This window comes from Syngnathus acus, chromosome 1, assembly GCF_901709675.1.
Source record: "Syngnathus acus chromosome 1, fSynAcu1.2, whole genome shotgun sequence".
In the NCBI taxonomy this organism is placed as follows: Eukaryota; Metazoa; Chordata; class Actinopteri; order Syngnathiformes; family Syngnathidae; genus Syngnathus; species Syngnathus acus.
The window spans coordinates 15,037,098-15,064,899 of NC_051087.1; the positions used below are offsets into that span (position 1 = coordinate 15,037,098).

The 27,802-nt window shown below is 43.2% G+C and overlaps 1 protein-coding gene across 4 annotated transcripts in view; it reads left to right on the plus strand.

The window, feature by feature from the left end:
- patl1 (PAT1 homolog 1, processing body mRNA decay factor) overlaps positions 1-27,802 on the plus strand; it is a 55,983-nt gene that overhangs the window by 9,006 nt on the left and 19,175 nt on the right. For 2 of the 4 annotated variants that reach the window (XR_005098283.1, XM_037254485.1), the window contains exons 6-15: positions 501-581; positions 2,898-3,095; positions 4,246-4,347; positions 7,828-7,914; positions 11,455-11,675; positions 11,776-11,920; positions 12,835-12,952; positions 22,027-22,124; positions 24,025-24,084; positions 24,161-24,306. Coding sequence is in view for 3 of the 4 variants with exons in the window: in XM_037254485.1 (XP_037110380.1) it covers positions 501-581; positions 2,898-3,095; positions 4,246-4,347; positions 7,828-7,914; positions 11,455-11,675; positions 11,776-11,920; positions 12,835-12,952; positions 22,027-22,124; positions 24,025-24,084; positions 24,161-24,306 (1,256 nt within the window). In the remaining variant the exon portion in view is untranslated. The remainder of the gene's footprint in view (positions 1-500; positions 582-2,897; positions 3,096-4,245; positions 4,348-7,827; positions 7,915-11,454; positions 11,676-11,775; positions 11,921-12,834; positions 12,953-22,026; positions 22,125-24,024; positions 24,085-24,160; positions 24,307-27,802) is intronic. The other 2 variants (XM_037254504.1, XM_037254495.1) reach the window with 2 other exon arrangements.

Sequence of the window (27,802 nt, forward strand, 5' to 3'; positions counted from 1 at the left end):
AAAAAACCCAACCTGAAACGTAATGGTGTGTTGTCTAAAAATAAGCTATTAGTTCTATTTTGTAATACATACAGTATATGTACACATTTGGATTATTGTGTGGCTTTGTAGTTTGTACCCTTTAAATGTTCAGAAAATAAATGAAACTCATCTTGTCAAGCAATACCAGATCAGCTCAAAATCACATCATTGGCCCGAATAATCGAGACATCCTTATTTCAAAATTATGTTGCTAACACCGCCATCAAATTATGAATATACAAATACATTGCTCTTCTGTCATTTTAAACTTTATTTAAAACTTGTTTTACCTTGCTACACACTGTTTAAAGCTCAAGAGCAGAAAACAATACATAACTACCGGGTCAGCCATGTGAGTCTTTAATATACAGTATACAAATTTGTCCTTGCAGCAGCTTGTTTATTTGCTTAAGCTGTCTATATGGTGATGGTCATGTTTTTTTTTTAATACTTATTCATTTCCCCCTCATCGCTCTAAGATGAACTCACGCAATATCTGGGAGAACAGTATGGGGTTTGGACCAGTCAGTGTTAGCCCTGGATTAGTTACACACATGGAGGTGAGTAATTTTTTTTCTACTTCTTTTCATTATTATTATACAGATTTTAGAAGACAGATTTTTGACCACTAAGAATTTTGTGTATCGTATGGAATTGAAAATTAATGAAGCCATGTTACAATGTTGGAACTTTTTTTTAAAATTATTATTTTAGCTTTTACTTCTTTATCAACAGCAAAGAGAAATGGATGTAGGCCCTTACTTTTGGTGTATGGTTAAGAAACACTAACGGGTCGCAATTGGAACATTGGAGACATTCCTATGGGAGAACCTTTGTAGGAAAAAGCTTGAACGCTCTGATACGAAGTGTAAATTTTAATTGTTCGTTTGAAAAATTCCTTTCAAAAGGAGGGGTGTCAAACGTACAGCCCGGAGCCAAAACCAGCCCGTCCAGTGGTCCATTCAACCCCTTGTGGAGGATTTTGGCAAAGTAGAACACATTAACTGCAAATTACAGATTTGCAACATAATGATAATTAATGTGATTTTCTATTTAGTATGTACTTTGTTATTTACACTAAAACATTGGGACAATTTGGAGTAGTTGTTATTGACTTCATTTACATGCAGTCAAAATTTTGGTGAAGATCAAAATTCTGGTTTTGGAAACGTTCGGTGTAACCTGTTAACATGCGCGAGTTACTCCCACATTCGAATATCCCGATTTAATATCTACGTGGCCTTTCGAAACCTGAATACTGCCAATATACAGTATCTCACAAAAGTGAGTACACCCCTCTCATTTCTGTTTTAATTATATCTTGTCATGGGACAACACTGAAGAAATGACACTTTGATCCCATGTTAAGTAGTCGCTGTAGAGCTTGGATAGCAAAGTAAATTTATTGTCATGAACCTCACCGCACATCACTGATATACGTATATATATACGTATATATATACGTGTATATATATATATATATATACGTGTATATATATATATATATATATATATATACACATACACACACACACACACACACAGTAATCCCTCGCTACATCGCGGCTCGTTTATCGCGGTTTCACTACATCGTGGATTTTTTCTCCAAATTAAAAAAAAAATTAAAAGTCAAAATAAAACTTCTAAATTGAGCAGCCAGCAGAAGGCAAGGAGTGTCCACACAATTGCAGTGCATACACTTGTACCTTTTTATAAAAAAACTGTTATAATAATAAAGAGTTCTAAAAACATATTTACAGTGTTGTACCTTGTTATAGAAATTTTTTTATAATAATAAAAGAGTTCTAAAAACATATTTACAGTATGTACACTTGTACCACGTTATAAAAAATGTATACAGCAGAACCTCGGTTTTCGAACGTCCCAGTTCTCGAACAAATTGGAGTACGAACGAAAAATTCGATATTTTTTTGCTTCCGATGTCGAACAAAAATTCGGAGGTCGAACCTCGCGAGATGAGCCGAGAAAACCCGACCGCGCGGCCCGGATGCTGACTGACTCCGTTCGTTGTTATTGTATTTTTGTTACTTTGAGGATTGTGTTAAAGAAAGCAAGTGGGAGCAGTAAAGCTGCTGATGGTGAAAAGAGGAAAGTAGTGCGCAAAACTGTTGAGTTTAAGAAAGAATTAATAGCAAAATATGAATCTGGTGTGCGTGTGTCCGAGTTAGCTAAGGAGTTTTTCATGGCAAAATCAACGATAAGCACCATCCTAAAACACAAAGACGCTCTTCAAGCAAGTGATGTTGCTAAAGGATCGACTGTGCTTAGCAAACAAAGGCCACAAGTATTGGAAGAAGTGGAGAAACTGTTGCTAATTTTCATAAACGAGCAACAGTTAGTGGAGGATAGTGTTAGCGAGGGACGGCATTTGTGGCAAAGCGAGACATCTCTTTGATGATCTTAAAAAAGGCGTTTTTTTTTTTTTTAGTCTTGGAACGGATTAAATTTTTTTCCATTATTTGCAATGGGATAAATAGATTCAGAATTCGAACAAATCACTTCTTGATCTCTTTCTGTCTCTTCTATGTGTCAATTACATGGCATTATTTGCCTGGCGGATAGGACATGCGATTAACACACCACTCTTCTCTCCAATGACCGTGTCACATATCGCTCGCACAACAGCGGCCCACAGCCTTTTTACGAGTGTATAAAAGTGATAAAGTCATCACAAAAATCACGAAACATCCATAGATACGCCGCACCGGACAACAAGCCACAGGGTTCAAAACTTGAGCAAAAAGTAGCGGTTTATAGTCCGGAAATTACGGTAATCTGGCACATTTTTTATGTGTTATGAGATTAATTACATTGTTGTTTTAATACCCCATGCTTGTTTTTGGATGGCTCTTCAGGATAGTCCATTAATGTCAATAATAAAAGAGGTGGGACTTCCAAAACGTCCATCTCAGGGGAGGAACGATGGACGGGATCTGTCAGAAAGGGTTCCACCTCCACGCTCCTCTTCTCCTGTGATTGGCTCCCCTCCAGTCAGGGCAGTGCCCATTGGAACTCCGCCGAAGCAACCAATAAGTCACGTCTTAAATCATCAGGTACAAAGCAGATCACAGCTTCCAGGGATACATTTCTTTTTTTTCTTGCTTGTTTGATTTTCTTTGCAGAAGATTTTGTTTTAGAAACAGACAAGACTACATGTATGAGCTAACTAAAACCTTTATTTATAGAAATTGGCTAAGTCATGTCAGAATTCAGATGTTACTGTTGGCCATTTATCAAGATTACAAGAAGCTTTTTGCAATCCTGCTAATAGCTACTACAGGTGCAACGAATAAAAAAACCTCACAGTTCAGACCGAATCACGGATTTGAGTCACAATTCTGACAGTTTTTCAGATCAGCAAAAATATATTTGAAGAAAAAAAGGGAGGAGGATGAAAGTGCTATTGTGGATCAAAAACGTTGAACGCGTAGTCATGTCAACGCTTAACAGGTGCTTTTCAAGCTTGATGGCCAAAAAATAGTGAATTAAAAGCATAGGAGAAGCTAAGGCACTCTAGCAGAGGAATTTATTGCCAACGTTTCAGCTGTCTTAATTAGGGCTAATTGAAGCATCACTGGTTTGCAGCATATTTAAATGTGATGATATCTCGTGATGAATAAGTCACAATTTTGCTCAAATTATTCGGCAGTAAGTCTTCTGGTCATTATTTCACCCACAGTTTTTTCCCCTACTAATTCTATGATTTGGGCATGTGCTACAATGCTGACCTTTGACCTTCACTAGTGTAAAAATACAGAATAAGTGCCATCTCCACATTTAGACCATTACAAGTGTGGTTCAATAAGAATAGCAACAACAAAAATAACGCAGATTACTGGCAAGAGGAGCCATTTTTTAGAACAGTTAACATACCAAAAAAAAAAATAGATGCATGTCACTGGTCAGCGAACAGGCCCGTGAGCTATTGAAGTGGTCCTTTGGGGGCTGCGGGCACCACATTTGGTGATACCTGACTTGCATGATCCACGAGAGTTTTCAAGTTCCTCTGCTAATGTTTCCTTCACGTGAACAGATTCTTTTTCACCAACCAATTTGCTGACCATGTGCTACCCAAACCCTGATTGGAGATCCGTTACAGATCACCGATCAAGAGGTTCCGTTGCACCACTAATAGCTACTCTGTTTTATCCACACTAAAACTGTTTTCTTCTTCTGTTTGTTTCTGTGTTTGTGTGTATGAAGATTCATCATCCTACAGCAGTTCATGTGAGAGCCCCAATCCAGCACAGATACCCTCCTCCTTTCCCTGAACGTTTGTCACCCAACACTCTGCTCAATTTTGCTGTGAGTTTTTTTCCCTACCTTCTTCGATGGGTATCAATGCCACACTGCTTTTGTGTTACATCATCTAATTTTACCTTTTGCATCAGTGTGAGTCACTCTATTTCAAGTATCTTTCGATACGGTCAATCATTGATGTCATTTTCAGTTGACAGTATATGGCAAAATGGCCACCTTCTGAGATGGATAAAACTGGATAGATTTTGCTACTTAATTCATATTACACAACTGCGATATTGATGACAGAGATGAAGATTTTCTTCCGATCGGCAGATTTCCAACTTTTTCAGACCACAAATAACCACTTTCGACGTAAGCGCAAATCTATTGAGAAATTTTCAGGGGAGAAACCGTAAAGCAATTGATTGATCGTTATTTTAGCAATTTGATAAATAATCCCAACATAATTGGTTTTCAAATTCAATCTGATTACACACAGTACAGGCCAAAAGTTTCATTCGATGCTCATTCAATGCATTCTTATTTCAGGACTATTTACATGTAGATTCTGACTGAAGGCATCAAAACCTTGAATAACACAAGCATACTTAACAAAAAAAAGGTGAAATAACTGAAAACATGTTTTGTATTTTAGTTTCTTCAAAATAGCTACCTTTTGCTTCTTTGCACACTCTTGCCATTCTCTCAACGAGGTTTAAGAGGTTGTCACCTGAAGTTTTCGCCTCACAGTGTGCCTGATCAGGGTTAATTAATGGAATTTCTTGCTTCATCAATTGGGTTGTGAGCATCAGTTTTTTGTGCAGAAGTCAGGTTAATACACAGCCGATCGACAGCCCTATTGGACAACTATTCAAATTCAAATTATGGCAAAAACAATCAGCTAACTAAACAAATATAAGTAGCCGTCATTACTTAAAGAAATGAAGATCAGTCGGAGAACTGCAGAAACTTTAAATGTGTCCCCATGTAGAGTCACAAAAACTATCAAGCGTGACAATGAAACTGAAACAGATGAGGACCAACCTAGTGAAGGAAGACCAAGAGTCACCTTGGCTTCACCTGAGTCACCAGCCTTAGAAATAGAAAGTTAACAGCAGCTCAGATCATAGACCAGATGAATGCCATGCAGAGTTCTAGTGGCAGACCCATCTCTAGAACAACTGTTAAAAGGAGACTGCTTGAATCTGGCCTTCGTGGTCAAGTAGCCCCTACTTGACCATGAGAGAGGCAACAAGTAGAAGAGATTTCTGCGACAGATGACCTGGCCTCCAACATTCACCGGACCTGAACCCCAATCAGAGTGTTTGGGGTGAGCTGGACTACAGAGTGAAAGCAAAGGGCCCAACAAGTGCTCACCACCATTGGGAACTTCTTCAAGACTGTTGAAAAAACATTTCAAGTGACTACCTTTTGAAGTCCATCGATCAAATGCCAAGAGTGTGCGGGGCAGTAACCAGAGCAAAGGGTGGCTATTTTTTACGAAACTAGAATATAAAGCATGTTTTCAGTTATTTCACCTTTTTTTTTTTGTGAACTACATAACGCCACGTGTTCATTCATAGTTTTGATGCCTTGGAAAAAATATACAGTGTGGAGAATTATTAGGCAAACTGTATTTTTGAGGATTAATTTTGTTTTTGAACAACTACAGTGCTCTCAGTCAACCAAAATGTTAATAAACCTTAAACTTGAATCTTTAAGAGAGTAAAAGTGAGATTCTGGCTTTTTAGGAAAATTTACTATTTGCAATGAAATGTTTGATGGTTCTGACGTCACGCCCCAATATCTTAGCAATTTCAAGAGTGCTGCATTCCTTTGAAAGACTTTTTACAATTTTTGACTTTTCAGAGTCACTTGAATCTCTTTTTTGCCCCATTTTGCCTGAGGAATACAAGCTGCCTAATAATTATGCGCTGTTATATTGGGTGTTGATCTGCTGAGGCCCCACCACCCTCCACTACCCCTCATAACACAAATACACATCACTTGATGTGCTTGTATTGAGTAAGCATTCAAGCTTATACAGCATGGAGTTGGAAAATATGCATAAAAATGATCATATGGTCAAAATAAGGGGGGGGGGTTAAGGTTAGGGAAGCGGCCGGCCAGCTGGCCGGGCAACGTTAGCCTCCGCGACGGGAAGAACGATCCAGGGCGCTTGCTGTGTTGGCTAATATGTTGAGCTCTTGTTTTGTGAAATAAAGAGCCGGTTACCAAACCCATGTCTTGCCTGGTACTTTGGTAACGCTACAATATAGTTAGTATATACGTAGATCTGTAGAATAATTGGAGCCACGACGAGTCTGACGTCAGCGGCGCATGGCGTTCCAGAGTCAACAACTGTTTTTTTGTTTTTTTTTAAGTGACACAGAGGACGGAGATTTCTATGGATTTAAAGATTTGGAGTGACACGGATGGTTCGATAAAATTGTTGTTTATATTATTGTTATTTGATATGTAGTTTATATCTAGCTATATGGGCCTGTGGAATAATTTGAACTGCAACTGATGACGAGTCCGACGTCAGTAGCGCGCCGCACACGCGGCGTTGTTTGCACAAAGGATGAAGAATTCGATGGATTTAATGATTTGGAGTGACACAGATGGTTTGATAATCGTGTTCTTTATGTTATAGTTATTTGAATAGAAAAATTTGAACTGCAACGCGCCGCTGACGTCAGACTTGTTTACATAAAGGAGGACGAACTTGATCGATGGCTTTAATGAGTTGGAGTGACACAGATTGTTTGATAAAGGTGTTGTTTATGTCATAGTTATTTGAATAAGTGTTAATGTTACATCAGGCCCGTTCTCAGCTCCTCATTTGTGTTTATGTCACGTTCGCATACCGTATCGTTTAGTCTGTTGTTGCTGGTTCATGTCTGTTCTTGGTGTTGGATTTTGTCAAATAAATTTCCCCCAAAATGCGACTTAAACTCCGGTGCGACTTATGTTTTTTTCCCCTTAATGGAGCATTTTATGGCTGATGCGACTTGTACTCCGGAGCGACATTTAGTCCAAAAAATACAGTATATCCCCCCCAGACCCCCGGTCGGCCCCCCACACCCAGGCTACTTTTCAGTATTTTTTCACATTTGCCATTCTCATCACTGTGATATTCATATCATCACAACAAAATATTTCCTTATTTAGTTTCATTTGTCACTGAAAATGTCCATGACATTGTGCGGTCCCTGAGCAGCTCCTTTAGCAGCAGACTATTTCACCCACGGTGTAGGAAGGAAAGATTCCGCAGGTTCTTCATTCCCACTGCTGTCAGACTCTACAACATGCGTGGCGCCTGATAAAATTGTGTTTCGTCTCTACCGCTACTAGTGGCACTTGTCTTTGTCCTTGTCTGTTATTTATCCTTTTTTAAATTTGGCACTTGTTTTCTTGCACTCTTGTCCGCTGCTGTGACAAGTAAATTTCCCTGCTGTGGGATTAATAAAGTTCTATCATCATCAAAACTTTCCATTATAATTTAGATTTTTATTTAATTTTTGCCCTCTCCCCCACAAGAACTCGCCACTGTGTCGTGGACCATTTCCTCCAGGAGTCGGCCCGATGCTGTCACAGATTCAACGGGCCCAGCTCCTCAACTCTCAGGTCAGTGGTACAGCCACAGTAAAAATAAGATTCTGTTTACAGACAAGTTTTGAATTATCTGACATTCAAACTTACAGACAGACTGCACATACATAGAGCGCTGTGGATAAGTATTTCCCCTTCTCAAATTCTTAGTTTTCTGCAGTTTCCCACTTAAACATTTAAGATACCGTAATTTTCAGACTATAAGTCGCGGTTTTTTTTCATAGTTTGTGTGGGGGGGCGACTTATAATTATGTGTTTTTTTTTCAAAAATTTGTGAAACCGCGATAAACGAACCGCGATGTAGCAAGGGATTACTGTAATTTGAATTTCAAGTGACGTCAGCAACGCGGCGTGGCGGTTGTTTACAAAAAGGACAAAGATTGATCACGGGATGACGAAGATGACGAAGGGCCCCACGTACTACCGGCATCATTAGCGGCTTTGTTTCTAAGTGACACGGAGGACGAAGAGTTTGAAGGATTTAAGGATTTGGAGTGACACAGAAGGTTTGAAAAACTATTATGGCTTTTACGCACGCCCGGTCCTACTCTACGGAGCTCTCTTTCACCTTCGTGGATGGAAGTCGGGGGCCGGCGCTCGGCCGGGTGGCTGTCCAGGGACGGTGGATGGGGCTCAGACTTGGCTTTTACGCACGCCCGGTCCTACTCTACGGAGCTCTCTTTCACCTCCGTGGATGGAAGTCGAGGGCCGGCACTCGGCCGGGTGGCTGTCCGGGGACGGTGGATGGGGCTCGGTCATGCCTTTTACGCACGCCCGGTCCTATTCTATGGATCTCTTCCACCTCCGTGGCTGGAAGTCCACGCCGCCACACGCCTGGAAGTTTGTTTTGTTAAATAAAGAGCCGTTTACCAAACCCACGTCTTTCCTTGTACTTTGTTAACGCTACAATCTAGTTATATACTAGATCTGTGGAATAACAACGAGGCTGACGTCAGGGCGCATGCGCGGCGTTGTTGACAAAGGACGAGGAATTTGATCGATGGATTTAATGATTTAGAGTGCACAGATGGTTTGATATTATTGCTTATATAATAGTTATTTGATATCTAATTTATATATCGTTATATGGGCCTGTGGAATATTTTGAAGTGCAAGCGCCGTCATTGTTGAATAAGGACGATCGATGGATTTAATGAATTGGAGTGACACAGATGGTTTTATAAACGTGTTATTTATGTAATAGTTTTTTTAATAACTCTGAATGTTACGTCAGGCCCGTTCTCAGCTCTTTGTTTGTGTTTGTCACGTTAGCATACCTATCGTTTAGCCTGTTGTTGCTCGTTCATGTCTGTTCTTGGTGTTGGATTTTGTCGAATAAATTGCCCCCCAAAATGCGACTTATACTCCGGAGCAACTTATGTATGTTTTTTTTCAGTTTTTTGGGCATTTTATGGCTGATGCGACTTGTACTCCGGAGCGACTTTTAGTCTGAAAATTACGGTAATTAAAATAATGAAATGATTTGACAAACACTATCAAAGTAATGATAAAATGCTGCATTTTTATTTGGCCATTTTATTTATTAAGTGGGAAAAGAATATTGAAACCTACTGCCTGGTCAATCCTCAGCAGCAACAGCCGAAATCTAGAGTTTTCTTCACAACTGGCAATGCGTCTTTCACATCTTTGTGGAGATATTAGGGCTTACTTATTCGTACAGCCCTGGGTTTGGTCATGTGACATTTACACGTTGAGCCCTTGTCACTGTGATGTCATTTTCAGTCAGGAATATATACAATGCACACCACCATCAAAACCTTTCCTATTTGTGAGGTATGGTAGAGGGGGCTTCACGATTTGGGACTGCTTTGCTCTATCAGTTACTGGAAACAGGAATTCCCAACTGTACCAATACTTTTTCCTTTACGACACCATCTGCCTAGGTTGGACGATGTGAAATGACATTCACCCAATGGGTAGAAGTAAATTATGGAATGCCCTAGTCAGACTCCTGACCTCAACCCAATTTGACCCCAAGAGAGCAATTTACACAGACATCCCAAGAATATTGTTTACTAAAACTGTTCTGTAAAAAGAAATGTTCCAGAATTCATTCGGACCATTGTGCAGGTATCAACTTAAAAAAACCTTAGGTTGAGGTCATTGCTACCAGGATGCTCACCTAAATCCAGTGGATCATACACTTTTTACATCTTGCATTGTAATGTTCAGTAAAAACATGGAAACTTATGTTCCTTTTAAAACGCATGCTGAGCAATTTCACACTTTTCTCACAATCTCAGTCACCACGCACACACATGGCATTTCTACACTCATCCCTTCATTTCCACCCCAGTTTAATTTACGAACAGGACACTCCACACATTCCCACTTCCCTTACGGTTTCACTAGTGCGACCAAGGGTGCAAACGGATTTTCTACTATAGTTTAAAACATAGTACATTGACACATACAGTCACACTCACTACAGACATGACGCTGCAGGCGACACTCAGATTCAGGCACTCTATTCAGAAATTCCAAACGTGGCCGTAGTTTACGAGACCCTTAAATGAGGCTGCACGTTTCAGATGGTCAAGTGACTAGAAATGAACAAACTTGGCCTTATTTTTTATGAAAGCTACAAACCTCTTCAATTATTTGTTCTATTTTGATATAAAGGTGGTTTGAATTTTTCTTAACAGCTATATCATATAACTTGTTAGGATCTGACGTTTTGGACATATGGGATACTGGTTTACTCATCATGTGCATGTCTGATGTTGCTCACCATGGTCCGAGGGATGCTCAAGGAGTTTGTGCGAATGCTACGAAGCATGAAGAATTAGAGGGAACATTGATGGAAATGTATGATTGTTTCTTATGAAGAAGAAAACACAATTTGTTTTAACGAGAAAATGAAGATTACCAGCTCAGTGGCCTAGTGGTAGAGTGTCCGCCCTGAGACTGGAAGGTTGTGGGTTCAAACCCCGGCCGGGTCATACCAAAGACTATAAAAATGGGACCCATTGCCTCCCTGCTTGGCACTCAGCATTAAGGGTTGGAATTGGGGGGTTAGATCACCAACTGATTCCCGAGCGCGGCACCGCTGCTGCTCACTGCTCCCCTCTCCCCCAGGGGATGGATTAAAATCACACGGGGATGGGTTAAATGCAGAGGACAAATTTCACCACACCCAGGTGTGTGTGTGACGATCATTGGGACTTTAATCTTTAATCTTTAATCTTTAATCTTTAAGATCAGATTGTATTACATAACCAATTTCAAAATTCCTATTAATTCCAAACGTGTTTTTTTTCTTGCAACTGTGCGCATGTATTGCAGGGGTGTCTAAATCCAGCTCCCAACGGCCGCTATACTACATGTTTTAGATGTTTCCTTCTTCCACCTGAGTCAAATGCTCTGCAGAAGCCTGATAACAATCCTGATCATTTGGATCAGGTGCTTTTGAGGCAGGAAGCATCTAAAACATGCTGGATAGCTGCCCTCCACAACTGGATTTGGACACTGGATACTGTATGTACTGTCCTGTATGTATGACATTATTTATATCACACATTCTTCTCTTTCTAGGTGGCAGGAGTTCCTCGTGGTGGTCCAGTGCCTCCTTTGTTACCAGCTGGTGGTGGTTTCAGACCATTTTTCAGTGGCCCGCACCCTACACACGGTCATCGAATGGGGCCGCCGTATCCTCATGGTCATCCTAACCACATGCCACCCATCAGGCACAACGCCACTCATCTCCATCCTCAACATCGGCGCATACTTACCCAGCGCATGCAAAACAGGAGCGGGTATGTGATCATCCGTCGTTTATTATGTACTTTTAACAATGCAAGAGCTGAGCCTTCTCATAAAACCAATCTCATTTGTACCATTTTTTTTACCCTGAAGAGACCTAAGCAGAACAGGAGGGGACTGGCGCAGCAGAGACCCATACAGTAACCTGATGACTCAGAAAGAGAAGGAATGGGTCACTAAAATCCAAATGATGCAACTTCAAAGTACTGACCCTTTCCTGGATGACTACTATTATCAGGTTTGTTAGAATGTTATATGGCTGTGTATTTCATGTTGAAACTTTGACTTGTCACTTTGTCCATGCAGTGGAGCCTCTGAAGTTTTACAGTGTAACTTGATTACATTTTCTTGTAACATATCCGTCTAAAGCCACACAAAACATTAGCAGTTTGGAGTGCTGTTGTGCGGTGTCACAGGGAACATCATATTGCAAGATGTACCTCAGTTCAGTGTGGCTTTGTGGCTTTTTTGCGACAACTTTCCCAAAAGAATGTGCTGCATATGCGTCACGCAAAACCTTATATCTCATGAGAGGTCACTTCAGTAAGCATGATATCAAAAGGCCTGCAACTAACAATTTTGACAACTGATTAAAATGTTGTTGATTAATCGGTGAATCTAATTATTTAAATGTTTTAATTTTCATGCAGTTATTTAAAAACCTGTCATTATTTCAAATTGACATGAATTAATTACGATTCAGTTACTTGTATAATTTGTAACAAAATAATTTTCCAAAGTAAAACCAATTTTTTTCATTTTGATTTAACACAAATATTTTTGGGCTGCTTTCATAGAGAACTACATAAATTGCATAATGTTGAGACCCTGACAGTTCAGGGCATTTGGACAATTTTGAATTAGAAAACTATCCAAATTACTCATCAATTATCGAAAATAATTACCCATTAATTGTTGCTCCTCTAAAATTGTAATTATTTCCTTCTACTCCTACAATAAGAATATAAAAAATCTAGAACAATAAAAAGGTCAAACTGGATTGGATTGTGTTCAACCTCTGGGATTCCATCATGAAAATGCACAGAGACTCATATATGCATTTCAATTTGATTTAAATCCTGGCCAATCAAATTGTGCTGTAATTTATGTTATTATTCTATGGTCATAATCCATCATTATATTGTTATACAGCACTACTATGAAAAGATGGAAAAGCGTCAGGAAAAAGAGAGAGACAGCAGTAAAAAAGAGCACACTACCAAGCTCATCACTCCACAAGTTGCCAAGATTGAACACACCTACAGACCAGGTAAATTCAGACACTTGCAGAACCTGAACAGATTCCTGTCCTGCAGGTGCACTCCCACACTACTTCCCCAGTGCATCAGGATGACTTTTTTTCCGGCAGCTTAGGGTAAACAAAAAAAGGCAAAGCAGTTACCAATTTAATTCATTTAATTACTCTTGCCAAATGTGGTTTGTTCGCATAAGACAAGGGCTGGGTATTGATTCTATTTTCCTGATTCGATTTGATTTCAATTCACAAGAGTTGCCTTTGATTCGATTACGATTTTTTTTTCCGACTAGTAATCTTTCCTTTAAAATTTATATTTTGTTACTTTCAAGGCAACCCTTTTAGATGTTAAATTTGGGTTAAAATAAAGGTAATACCTGAGAAGTAAATATTAAAATTTAGATTATACTTTAGAAGACTCCTCAACACATGACAAAAAGGTTCGGGGGTACCGAACGACGGCATCTTTTGGCACATCTCAAGGCAAAATTAGTTCGGCTGTGAGTACGGAAATTGGCTTGCCTCTGTAAACCGAACTCACTGGCAGCAGTGATGCATCAAGATCCGCCTTATTTTCGGCAGCATTTTGGCACTACTTTCATCACATCATTTCCACTTGTTAACTTACACGGAAGTCGTCACCTTACCGTGGTGGAGGGGTTTCCGTGTCCCAATGATCCTAGGAGCCATGTTGTCTGGGGCTTCATGCCCCTGGTAGGGTCACCCATGGCAAAAGGGTCCTAGGTGAGGGGCCAGACAAAGCCCGGCTCAAAAAGCCCCTTATGAAGAAAAACATATATGGACTCAGATTTCTCTTGCCAAATGTGGGGCTCGAAGGCGAGCGTCTGGTGGCCGGGCCTTCGCCCATGGGGCCCGGCCGGGCACAGCCCGAAAAGGAAACGTGGGTCCCCGTTTCCATGGGCTCACCACCTGTGGGAGGGGCCAAAGGGGTCGGGTGCATTGTGAGCTGGGCGGCGGCCAAAGGCAGGGACCTTGGCGGTCCGATCCCCGGCTGCAGAAGCTGGCTCTTGGGACATGGAATGTCACCTCTCTGGCTGGAAAGGAGCCCGAGCTGGTGTGCAAGGCAGAAAAGTTCCAACTAGACATAGTCGGACTTGCCTCCACACACAGTTTGGGTTTCGGTACTAGCCCTCTCGAGAGGGGCTGGACTCTCTTCCAGTCTGGAGTTGCCCACGGTGAGAGGCGTCAAGCAGGTGTGGGTATACTTATTGCCCCCCAGCTGGGCGCCTGCACATTGGGGTTCACCCCGGTGAACGAGAGGGTAGCCTCCCTCCGCCTTCGGGTGGGGGGGACGGGTCCTGACTGTTGTTTGTGTCTATGCACCAAACAGCAGCTCAGAGTACCCACCCTTCTTGGGATCCCTGGAGGAAGCACTGGAGAGCGCTCCTTCTGGGGACTCCATTGTTCTACTGGGTGACTTCAATGCTCACGTGGGCAATGAGAGTGAGACCTGGAAGGGCGTGATTGGGAGGAACGGCCCCCCCCGATCTGAACCCGAGCGGTGGTCTATTATTGGACTTCTGTGCTCGACACGGATTTTCTATAATGAACACCATGTTCAAACATGAGGGTGTGCACGTGGCACCAGGACACCCTAGGCCGCAGTTCGATGATCGACTTTGTAGTCGTGTCATCGGATTTGCGGCCGCATGTTTTGGACACTCGGGCAAAGAGAGGGGCGGAGCTGTCAACTGATCACCACCTAGTGGTGGGTTGGCTCCGATGGTGGGGGAAGATGCCGGTCCAACTTGGCAGACCCAAACGCTCTGTGAGGGTCTGCTGTGAACGATTAGCAGAATCCCCTGTCAGGAAGAGCTTCAACTCCCACCTCCGGCAGGGCTTTTCCCACGTCCCGGGGGAGGCGGGGGACATTGAGTCCGAGTGGATCATGTTCCGCGCCTCCATTGTTGAGGCGGCCGACCGGAGCTGTGGCCGTAAGGTCGTTGGTGCCTGTCGTGGCGGCAATCCCCGAACCCGCTGGTGGACACCGGCGGTAAGGGATGCCGTCAAGCTGAAGAAGGAGTCCTATCGAGCCATTTTGGCCTGCGGGACTCCGGAGGCAGCCGGGCGTGGGAGGAGTTTGGCGTGGCCATGGAGAATGACTTCCGGACGGCTTCGAGGAAATTCTGGTCCACCATCCGGCGTCTCAGGAGGGGGAAGCAATGCAACGTCAACACTGTTTACAGTGGGGATGGCGTGCTGCTGACCTCGACTCGGGACGTCGTGAGTCGGTGGGGAGAATACTTCGAAGACTTCCTCAATTACACCTACACGCCTTCCATTGTGGAAGCAGGGCCTGGAGACTCTGAGGCGGACTCTCCAATCTCTGGGGTCGAAGTCCCTGAGGTAGTTAAAAAACTCCTCGGTGGCAAGGCCCCGGGGGTGGATGAGATCCGCCCGGAATTCTTAAAGGCTCTGGATGTTGTCATGGCTGACACGCCTCTACAACATTGCGTGGACATCGGGGACAGTGCCTCTAGATTGGCAGACTGGGGTGGTGGTTCCCCTCTTTAAGAAGGGGGACCGGAGGGTGTGTTCCAATTACAGGGAAATCACACTCCTCAGCCTCCCTGGTAAGGTCTATTTAGGGGTGCTGGAGAGGAGGGTCCGTCAGAAGGTCGAACCTCGGATTCAGGAGGAGCAGTGTGGCTTTCGTCCTGGCTGTGGAACAGTGGACCAGCTCTACACCCTCGGCAGGATCCTCGAGGGTGCATAGGAGTTCGCCCAACCAGTCCACATGTGTTTTTTGGACTTGGAGAAGGCGTTCAACCGTGTCCCTCGGGAGGTTCTGTGGAGGGTGCTTCGGAAGTACGGGGTGCCGAGCCGACTGATAAGGGCGGTTCGGTCCCTGTATCACCGATGCCAGAGTTTGGTCCGCATTTCCGGCAGTAAGTCGGATTCGTTCCCAGTGAGGGTTGGACTCCACCAAGGCTGCCCTTTGTCACTGATTTTATTAACAGTTTTTATGGACAGAATTTCTAGGCGCAGCCGAGGCGTTGAGGGGGTCCGGTTTGGGGACCTCAGCATCGCGTCTCTGCTTTTTGCAGACGACGTGGTGCTGTTGGCTTCTTCAGGCCGTGATCTCCAGCTCTCACTGGAGCGGTTCGCAGCCGAGTGTGAGGCGGTCGGGATGAGGGTCAGCCCCTCCAAATGCTCGGTCGGAAAAGGGTGGAATGCCCTCTCCGGATCGGGGAAGAGATCCTGCCCCAAGTGGAGGAGTTCAAGTATCTTGGGGTCTTGTTCACGAGTGAGGGGAGGATGGAGCGCGAGATCGACGGCGGATCGGTGCAGCGTCGGCAGTAATGCGGACTCTGTACCGGTCCGTCGTGGTAAAGAGTGAGCTGAGCCAAAAGGCAAAGCTCTCAATTTACCGGTCGATTTACGCTCCTACCCTCACCTATGGTCACGAGCTATGGGTCGTGACCGAAAGAACGAGATCCCGGATACAAGCGGCCGAAATGAGTTTTCTCCGCAGGATGTCCGGGCTCTCCCTTCGAGATAGGGTAAGAAGCTCGCTCATCTGGGAGAGACTCTGAGTAGAGTCGCTACTCCTCCACGTTGAGAGGAGCCAGATGAGGTGGCTCGGGCATCTCATCAGGATGCCTCCTGGACGCCTCCCTGGGGAGGTGTTCCGGGCATGTCCCACCGGTAGGAGACCCCGGGGACGACCCAGGACACGCTGGAGACACTGTCTCTCAGCTGGCCTGGGAACGCCTTGGGATCCCCCGGGATGAGCTGGATGAAGTGGCTGGGGAGAGGGAAGACTGGGAGTCCCTCCGAAAGCTGCTGCCCCCGCGACCCGACCCCGGATAAGCGGAAGAAGATGGATGGATGGATGGATGGATGGATGGATGGATGGATGGATGGATGGATGAACTTACACGGAGAACTAGTGTTTTTACACCGCCACAATGTGAATTTGCGATTGGGTTTTCATCACTTGTAGTCGAGTTATTTAGTTAGATCTAGGGCAGGGGTGGGCAAACTTTTTGACTCGCGGGCCGAACTGGGTTCTAAATTTGGACCGGAGGGCCGAACCAGAAGCAGATGGACGTAGTGTTTGTGTGAAGTAATGTAAGCGACCTGTAAAGGTCATTGCATAAAAGATTTTGGCCTTTAGTAGGTAGTAAAGCATGGATATTCCAAACAAGTTATTTGAAAACAAATGCATTTATTAACAGCATTAAAAAGAAAAAAAAAAAAAATCACTAAAAAACTGCTATCAGTGATTCTCATAAAATACGACACTGTTATTATGAATAACAGTCTCCATCACTTCAGTGCCTGCAGGTCAGATTAATGAAAGATGTTTATCTTATGAGATCACATCAAACGGCAAACATTCTGACCAAATATATCATCTTGAAGAATCGGTGAAAGCATACATCCAAATAAAGTAATCAAAACGGCAACACGGTGAGGGGTATCTGAAAATCAGAGCAGAGTTTTAACTCACAAACACCTGGTAACAGAGGTGAGGAAACGGGAAACACTTCCTTAAAGTAAGCCTTAAGAACTTTACAGGTTAAGATTAGTCGCAAACAGGTGGTGCATCAATGTCCTTGAGCATCCTGCATTGTTTGAAAATGAGAATGGTCGCTAGTTTCAATCCCTGCTATGTGTACAAATCATATTCAAAATGCATTTTTTTACAACAAACTTGAGAGCCTCCCCTTCATTTTCAGTGGGAACAGTGTTGTTGGTCTCCCTTTTTTGCTAGTGCGTCATAGTCTGGAGTAAAATTTGTTGTGGCAATTCTTAGGAGAGATCCGAGGTGTTGGTCCGTTTACCTCGATCTGTGACGGGTTGATGTTGATGTGGCTGAACGTCACGTCGCGTACGTCGAGCCAAATTGGCCACTCTTTTTTAAACACTCGGCACTGTGTCCACCTTGCTTTTCCTTGGACGACTCATTTTAATAGAAGGATTCCAGGGGAAGGTTTGTGGGTGGCTTTAGCGTAAAACTGTATCTGAAAGCTCAGCGCGCGAATTACAAGAATGCTGTCGTCACAGCCCACGCTCTAAATTCGGGACTGATACAAATAGAGCGCGAGTGCGCCATGTCCGTACTACTGAGTACGTACACGCACTTGTGAGTGTGCACCGAGCTTTCTGACACGGCTTCCGGTAGTAAATGCGCAGGCGAGCGGTTCCCCATCTACTGGGGAAACGCAGTCATTGCAGGCAAAATGACCAAAAAAAATGTTTAATAATACAATTTGTTCAGGGTTGGCGGGCCGTAGTTTGCCCACCCCTGATCTAGGGCCTACTCAGCAAAGGTTTTCGCCAGCATGAGGATCGTGCCAGGGAAAGAGACAAGCCGAACGGAATCAAGAACTCGAGTGCAGCGTCATTGTACAACTCGGAACACAGTCCGTAACCACGTGTCTGACGGAACATATCCGTAAAGTAGATGTCCCGGGGAAGGTTTTGTGTATTCTCTGTCAAGATATGATCAGCTATGGAGGTCGCGGCGCTAGAAACATTAAGGATCACATTGAAACAAAAAACACAAAGGTACTTTTTTTAGTTTTACAAGCATGTGGGTTTAGAAAGTAACATGATGTTACATGTAAGCTAATGTTACGCTATTGTCATGATATTATCATGATATCGTTAAAGAATAAATTTTCAATGATATATAGTTGCACTAAGTTCATTTTGTTTTTCCTTTTTAATCACTTCACTGGTTCTTCTATATCAAACAAATTATTTTAGGTGCATTACCTGACATGTTTCGGCGTATACTTCCGCCTTCATCAAAGTGTCACTGATGTGGTTGTGATGCGTCTTTATCAGCTGATGGATGAAGGCATGGCTGTCAGATTTGACAGGTGAGTCACGCCCTCTGCTGTCCATTCATCTCTCCAGAATGCTGTTCCAGGTTGTAGAGAGCATGTAGGCTATTACGAAGAAGTTATGGATAGAACTGCGTCAAGGAATTTCGCCTCCTCGAAAAGCTGACGAAAAAACGAGCTCGCTACAGGAGCCACCTGAGGTTCAATCTACGCTGCCGGGATGAAGAAATAACGCCGGCCAGCCTGACAATCAAGAACCCAATTCCGACCAGGAACGCGCAAAGGATTATCAGGAGAGTGCGGATGACTCTGGTCAAAGAACGGATACGCTGCACAACCAACAAACTCAACAACATCAACGATGAACTACAGTGACTGACGGAACAATTCAAACACCGGTATGCCCTGGACAATAACACGGAAACAACACTACACGGACATTTAGATAACACACGAACAGGAATTCGCCGCCACAAAAAAACGACACATCGGGAAATTGGACAGACTCATCGCACTAAAGAAGGCACAACCGGACCACACACACATCAACGATAAAGCCACGGAGTTAGCATGCGAAAAAATACATAATTCAGGACAAAAAGCAGCACTACGCAATGAAGTTGCAGGTATATTAAAAACGGCTAAATCACCACCCAGTAATATTACAAAACAGGAAGCAAACGCAATGATCACACAAGCAAAAAATAAAGACATTACAATCCTCCCAGCGGACAAAGGCAGAACAACAGTAATTATGGACACAGACACTTACGAAGAATCGATGCAACAGTTACTACAGGACGACACCTACGAAGTAGTAAAAAAAGACCCAACAGAAGACAAGAAAAATAAACTCAAAGCATTACTCAAACCACTACTCATTGAAAATAAAATAGACAAACAGGCATACAATCACTTAATACCCACAGCAAACATCATCCCCAGAATCTATGGCACACCAAAAATCCATAAACCGGGTACACCTCTCCGCCCCATCGTAGACAGCATAGGGTCAGTCACATACAACCTTTCAAAAGCACTCACAGAAATAATAAAACCACTACTAGGACTCACGGATCAACACTGCAAAAACTCGAAACAACTCGCCACAGAACTCACACACATAAAGGTACAGAGAGATGAAATGTTCATATCACACGACGTCATTTCACTCTTCACAAAAACACCCACACAGGCCACCATACACATAGTACATGACAGACTATCAGCAGACAGGACACTCAAGAAACGCACAAATCTAACAGCACAGGACATCACCCAACTACTCCATTTCATCGCCACCTCCACATACTTCCAATACAGAAACACAATCTACAGGCAAAAAGAGGGATTCCCCATGGGAGACCCTCTTTCTGCCATCATGTGCAATTTTTTTATGGAGGCTTTAGAACAAAAGGCACTAGGCTCAGTGGCCTAGTGGTAGAGTGTCCGCCCTGAGACTGGAAGGTTGTGGGTTCAAACCCCGGCCGGGTCATACCAAAGACTATAAAAATGGGACCCATTGCCTCCCTGCTTGGCACTCCGCATTAAGGGTTGGAATTGGGGGGGTTAGATCACCAACTGATTCCCGAGCGCGGCACCGCTGCTGCTCACTGCTCCCCTCTTCCCCAGGGGATGGATTAAAATCACACGGGGATGGGTTAAATGCAGAGGACAAATTTCACCACACCCAGGTGTGTGTGACACGATCATTGGGACTTTAACTTTAACTTAACAGCCCCGGACACATACAAACCCACGCTATGGAGACGCTACGTCGATGACATTCTAGAAAAAACAAAAACAGGACATACACAACACCTCACAGACCACCTCAACACCATAGACACCACCGGTAACATCAAATTCACTCATGAAGAAGAAACAGATCGATCCATAGCCTTTCTAGACATCAACATACACCACACAGACAACGGAGATATAAAAATAAAAGTACACAGAAAACCTACACACACCGACCAATACCTCCTCTGGACATCAGAACATCCCACTATACATAAACTGTCAGTAGTCAGAACACTATACGAACGCACAACAATAATCACGGATCCGGAGGACATAACACCGGAAGAAAAATACATACAACACGCACTCAAAAAATGTCAGTATCCACAATGGGCAATAACCAAAGGTGCAGAACAGGTGAAAAACAAAAAATACAAAACACAAGGGGAAAGAAAGAAACAAACACGGAAACAAGAACCCAGCGGAATGGTGACGTTGCCGTATGTGAGAGGAATTATGGAACGCATCAAAAGAGCCATGAAAAAATACAACATAAACACACCTATCAAACCGCATACAACACTCCGTCAGATACTGGTCCACCCAAAAGACAGTCAACCCGGAAAATAAATGCAATTCTATATACGAGATGATTGCAAATCATGCAATAAATCATACATCGGGGAGACAGGGAGGAACTTCATCACAAGCAAAACAGAACACAAGAAGGAGTGTGAGAAGGAGACAGCAACAAGACAAACAAGAGCAATAAAACAACAAGCAGAACAGGAACACTACAAGTCAGCCATTACCGACCACTGTAAAAGAGAAAATCACATCATGGACTGGGAAAAGGTCGTCCGCACCGAAGAAAACAAACATCAGCGTTGGATCAGGGAGGCCATTGAGATCCGCAAGCGGGGCCCGAGGACCATCAACAGGGACGAGAGAGCCTACATGCTCTCTACAACCTGGAACAGCATTCTGGAGAGGTGAACGGACAGCAGAGGGCGTGACTCACCTATCAAATCTGACAGGTGAGCCACGCCTTCATCCGTCAGCTGATAAAGACGCGTCACAACCACATCAGTGACACTCTGATGAAGGCGGAAGTATACGCCGAAACATGGCAGGTAATGCACCTAAAATAATTTGTTTGATATAGAAGAACCAGTGAAGTGTTCAATGATATATATAGTACGTATATTAGGGACGTGCGGTCAGAGGAGGCACCTCCCCTGCCATCATGAAAAGGGGAAAAACAAATTCAATTGTTTTTATTATAAAGTCATTTTCCTTTTAATTTCAGTAGTTTTGTATCATTTTGAACCAAAATCGCCGAATTTTTATAGTTATTTTAAAACCGAAGACGATTCGCTCGGAGGAGCCAACTTCCTGCCTTGCCTCCTCTGAGGATTGCGTAATCATACGGCTGCCCGGTCGGCCCCCCAGACCCCCGGCTACTTTTCAGTGTTTTTTCACATTTGCTATTCTCATCCCTGATTCATTGTTCTTTTCTCACAGTTCAATTTGCAGGCTCTTTGGGTAAACTGACAGTTTCTAGTGTCAACAATCCACGCAAAATGATTGATGCAGTTGTCACCACGCGCTCAGATGACGAGGTACGTTTCATACAGCGTGTCTGTGCAGTTTTCTTTTATCAATGATTACCGTAATTTTCGGACTAAAAGTCGCTCGGAGTACAAGTCACATCAGCCATAAAATGCCCAAAAAAGTGAAAAAAAACATATATAAGTCACTCCGGAGTATAAGTCGCATTTTGGGGCGCAATTTATTCGCCAAAATCCAACACCAAGAACAGACATGGACGAGCAACAACAGGCTAAACGATAGGTATGCTAACGTGACATAAACACAAACGAAGAGCTGAGAACGGGCCTGACGTAACATTCAGAGTTATTAAAAAAAACTATTACATAAATAACACGTTTATAAAACCATCTGTGTCACTCCAATTCATTAAATCCATCGATCGTCCTTTGTCAACAATGGGTGCGCGCCGCTGACGGCGCTTGCACTTCAAAATATTCCACAGGCCCATATAACGAGATATAAATTAGATATCAAATAACTATTATATAAGCAATAATATTATCAAACCATCTGTGCACTCTAAATCATTAAATGCATCGATCAAATTCCTCGTCCTTTGTCAACAACGCCGCGCGTGCGCCCTGACATCAGCCTCGTCGTTATTCCACAGATCTAGTATATAACTATATTGTAGCGTTAACAAAGTACAAGGAAAGACGTCGGTTTGGTAAACGGCTCTTTATTTAACAAAACAAACTTCCAGGTGTGTGGCGGCGTGGACTTCCAGCCACGGAGGTGGAAGAGAGATCCATAGAATAGGACCGGGCGTGCGTAAAAGGCATGACCGAGCCCCATCCACCGTCCCCGGACAGCCACCCGGCCGAGCGCCGGCCCCCGACTTCTATCCACGGAGGTGAAAGAGAGCTCCGTAGAGTAGGACCGGGCGTGCGTAAAAGCCATAATAGATTTTCAAACCTTCTGTGTCACTCCAAATCCTTAAATCCTTCAAACTCTTCGTCCTCCGTGTCACTTAGAAACAAAGCCGCTAATGATGCCGGTAGTACGTGGGACCCTTCGTCATCGTCGTCATCCCGTGATCAATCTTTGTCCTTTTTGTAAACAACCGCCGCCCCACGCCGCGTCGCGCTGCTGACGTCACTTGAAATTCAAATTACAGTAATCCCTTGCTACAGCGCGGTTCGTTTATCGCGGTTTCACTTTTTTTGGGGGGGAAAATTTTTGAAAAAAAACACAAGTCGCCCCCTCACCCAAACTATGAAAAAAAACGCGACTTATAGTCCGAAAATTACGGTACATTGTTTTGAATTGTCAGAACTACACGAAGAACCTTGCTTGTTTTCCCAGGGTGGAAATATTTTTTTCAAAAGTGTCATATAGGTTAAATGCACACTCATGCTCAAAATCTCACAGACTGGCATCTCTCCAGCCAGCAAGTTAAAGTTAAAGTCCCAAAGATCGTCACACACACATCTGGGTGTGGTGAAATTTGTCCTCTGCATTTCACCCATCCCCGTGTGATTTTAATCCATCCCCTGGGGGAGAGGGGAGCAGTAGCGGTGCCGCGCTCGGGAATCATTTGGTGATCAAACCCCCCAATTCCAACCCTTAATGCTGAGTGCCAAGCAGGGAGGCAATGGGTCCCATTTTTATAGTCTTTGGTATGACCCGGCCGGGGTTTGAACCCACAACCTTCCAGTCTCAGGGCGGACACTCTACCACTAGCCCACTGAGCTCCCCTTTTTGAGAATTTGAGGACTGTCATCAAATACTTCAAAAGCCACACATATTTTGCACTCAAATTGATGCTGTGTTCTGTTACTGGTACATCGGAAGTTTGTGTTTTACTTTTGAGAAAACTATATAAATTGTTTACCTTCAGAAACACCGTACTGTATTTTATGTCCTCTTGAATATTTTCTCTGACATTTTGCATGCTTTCATCACCAGGAAAAGAGAGAAAAGCAGGTTTGGAATAAAAGACGACAGATTCTATACACTGTGGAGAAGGTAAATTGACAATCTGATGAACCTTCTACAAATTCAACCCATATACTGAAAGTTTAATTTGACTCACCGTCTTCAGATCTACAGTTTGCTGCTTGAGGTCCAAGACTTTGAGAAACGTTTTGTCCATGCACCAGAGGAGGACAGAGAGACCTTACTGGAGCAGCACAAAACCAATACTATGCAGCTCTGTAATTCTCTGCAAGAGAAAGAGTGGGATGACAGGTAGGGACAATATACAGTCGACCCTGGCTTTTCGTGGCAGTTAGGGATCTTAAATAGCACAAAATTGCAGATGGTCATATGGCACTGGTAGACCATGGTCACTTTATAAACTTTATCCCAGAAAGGTTTTCCTTTTTCGATTTGCAAAATTGTTTTGGAACTACATAACTAATCTACTTAGATGCATCAAAGTGATAATGTTACTTCAAGTAGTATTTTGAAAAACAAAAGCTTATAATTGCTTTGTCGATATTACATGCTGATGGACCAAATGCGGTCAGATTCATATAAACAATTATCCCTTGCAAAACTTGTCAAATATTTATTGATGTAGCTTGGCATTGTCCATTGTTTACCTTACTGACCACGATTAAAACCAATTAAAAGGTGCTCCATAAAATATCTTTCAACATAAAACTACCGTATTTTTCGGACTATAAGTCGCGTTTTTTTTTCATAGTTTGGGTGTGGGGGCGACTTATACTGAGGAGCGACTTATATGTGAATTTTTTCATAGATTTTCAAGAATAAAAAAAAAAAAAAAGTGGAACCGCGATGTAGCAAGAGATTACTGTAATTTGAATTCCAAGTGACGTCAGCAGCGCGGCGCGTCGGTTGTTTACATAAAGGACAAAGATTCGATCACGGGATGATGAAGATGACGAAGGGGCCCACGTACTACTGGCATCATTAGCGGCTTTGTTTGTAAGTGACACGGAGGACGAAGAGTTTGAAGGATTTAAGGATTTGGAGTGACACAGAAGGTTTGAAAAACGATTATGGCTTTTACGCACGCCCGGTCCTATTCTACGGAGCTCTCTTTCACCTCCGTGGATGGAAGTCGGGGGCCGGCGCTCGGCCGGGTGGCTGTCCGGGGACGGTGGATGGGTCTCGGACATGGCTTTTACGCATGCCCGGTCCTACTCTACGGAGCTCTCTTTCACCTCCGTGGATGGAAGTCGGGGGCCGGTGCTCGGCCGGGTGGCTGTCCGGGGACGGTGGATGGGGCTCGGACATGGCTTTTACGCACGCCCGGTCCTATTCTATGGAGCTCTCTTCCACCTCCCTGGCTGGAAGTGCCACCTCCGGGGATGGAAGTCCACACCGCCACACGCCTCAAAGTCGACACCGGTGCTTGGGTCCTTGTACTTTGTTAACGCTACAATATAGTTATATACTAGATCTGTGGAATATCGACGAGGCTGACGTCAGGGCGCACGCGCGGCGTTGTTGACAAAGGACGAGGAATTTGATCGATGGATTTAATGATTTGGAGTGACACAGATTTGGAGTGACACAGGTTTGATAATATTATTGCTTATATAATAGTTATTTGATATATAATTTACCGTTTTTTTCCATGTATAATGCGCCCCCATGTATAATGCGCACCCTAAAAATGGCATGTCGATGCTGGAAAAAAGCCTGTACCCATGTATAATACGCACCCAAATTTCTTTTTTTTTAAAAGTCCCAATGATCGTCACACACGCGTCTGGGTGTGGTGAAATTTGTCCTCTGCATTTGACCCATCCCCGTGTGATTTTGATCCATCCCCTGGGGGAGAGGGGAGCAGTGAGCAGCAGCGGCGCCGCGCTCTGGAATCATTTGGTGATCTAACCCCCCAATTCCAACCCTTAATGCTGAGTGCCAAGCAGGGAGGCAATGGGTCCCATTTTTATAGTCTTTGGTATGACCCGGCCGGGTTACTTAAGTCCGTAAACATAAAATTATTTCAGAAAAAAGATCATCTTTGGGAACAACCGGATGTTATTCTGCCGGTCAGTATCACTGCGCATGCAGTAGCAAACTCGATAGCGAAGAAATATGTGAGACTCTCAACGGGATCACCAATATTTGAGTGATGTTCCAGTTATTTATCACAATTATTTATTATTATAATAATAATATATATAATATATATAATAATTATTTATTTATTATTCACAATTGTCATGGTGATCTTTCTGGTGATTTCTTAACTAGGCTGGATGTATTTTTTTTTGTTGGCGTTGATTTCTCCGACTGCCCAGAAAGGCACCAGCGTGATCAGTTAGGTTAAAATGAAAAGGGAGGAAAGTGACGTTGTAAAGAACCATCCGTGACAAGATTTTCTTCAAAAATTGTTGTGCCATGATTTTCTTCACAAAAAAAAAAAAAAAAAAAATTTTAAAAAATTGTACCCATGTATAATGCGCACCCCAGATTTTAGGACAATAAATTAGTTAAAGTTTGCGCATTATACATGGAAAAAACGGTATATATCGTGATATGGGCCTGTGGAATATTTTGAAGTGCCAGCGCCGTCCGCGGCGCGCACCCGTTGTTGACATAAAGGACGATCGATGGATTTAATGAATTGGGGTGACGCAGATGGTTTTATAAACGTGTTATTTATGTAATAGTTATTTGAATAACTCTGTTACGTCAGGCCCGTTCTCAGCTCTTCGTTTGTTTTTATGTCACGTTAGCATACCTATCATTTAGCCAGTTGTTGCTCGTTCATGTCTGTTCTTGGTGTTGGATTTTGTCGAATAAATTTCCCCCAAAATGCGACTTATATGTTTTTTTTTCACGTTATTGTGCATTTTATGGCTAATGCGACCTATATTCCGGAGCGACTTTTAGTCCAAAAAATACGGTACATTAAAGGCTAACAAGATATATTAGGCCCATTACAATCTTGATTTTCAGTGTCAAGTACAAATGGCTGCCCAGGGCAGACTAACTTTAACTAGTGTCACAATAGCCCCTAACTTAACATTTGAGGGGTGCATACAGAACATTTAGGGAATGTTCACATTATTGTTTTATTTTATTATACGGATAATGCACTGCCACTCATCCCCAAAAACAGAATTTCTTGACTTCTTTCACCATGGCTGTTAACTTCACAAAACTAAATAGTAAGCAGTGATGTATCGCTTTGTCATTGTTTATCGTTTATAAGAGGAATGTGAAACTTGTAGATTTGCACCATAACCCCAAGACTGGCCTTTTACCACACATTCGCCAATCACAGTAGGGTTATATGGCCTTAGAATTTTTTTCCCCTGCCCATCAAAGTACAATTTCTCAAACTATCAATTTCAAATGGCGCCTCTTCAGTAAACTACCTCCCCTCTGTTTATTTTCATGTCATCTATTATGACAGTGACAGACCATTGTTGTTGAACATGTAATTTAGTTTGCCACTTTCTATCTGTAATGATCTCCATTTATTGAACATATTAACAATGCAATCAAGGAAGGTAAAAATGTTTATTTTTTTCTGGCATGGTTGCAAGAGTCACAATAGCAAATAAGGAGTCATAACGTATATGATGCTAATCACCACTGCCACTACTACTCATTCTACTCCCCCGCCACCTCCTGCGCCTCAATTTCCAGGCGTGTCTTACCGATGAGTAAAAAAAACCCAATAAAATGGCGAATGGGGAAAGAAATACCGTATTTTCCGCACTATAGGGCGCACCAGATTATAAGGCGCACCTTC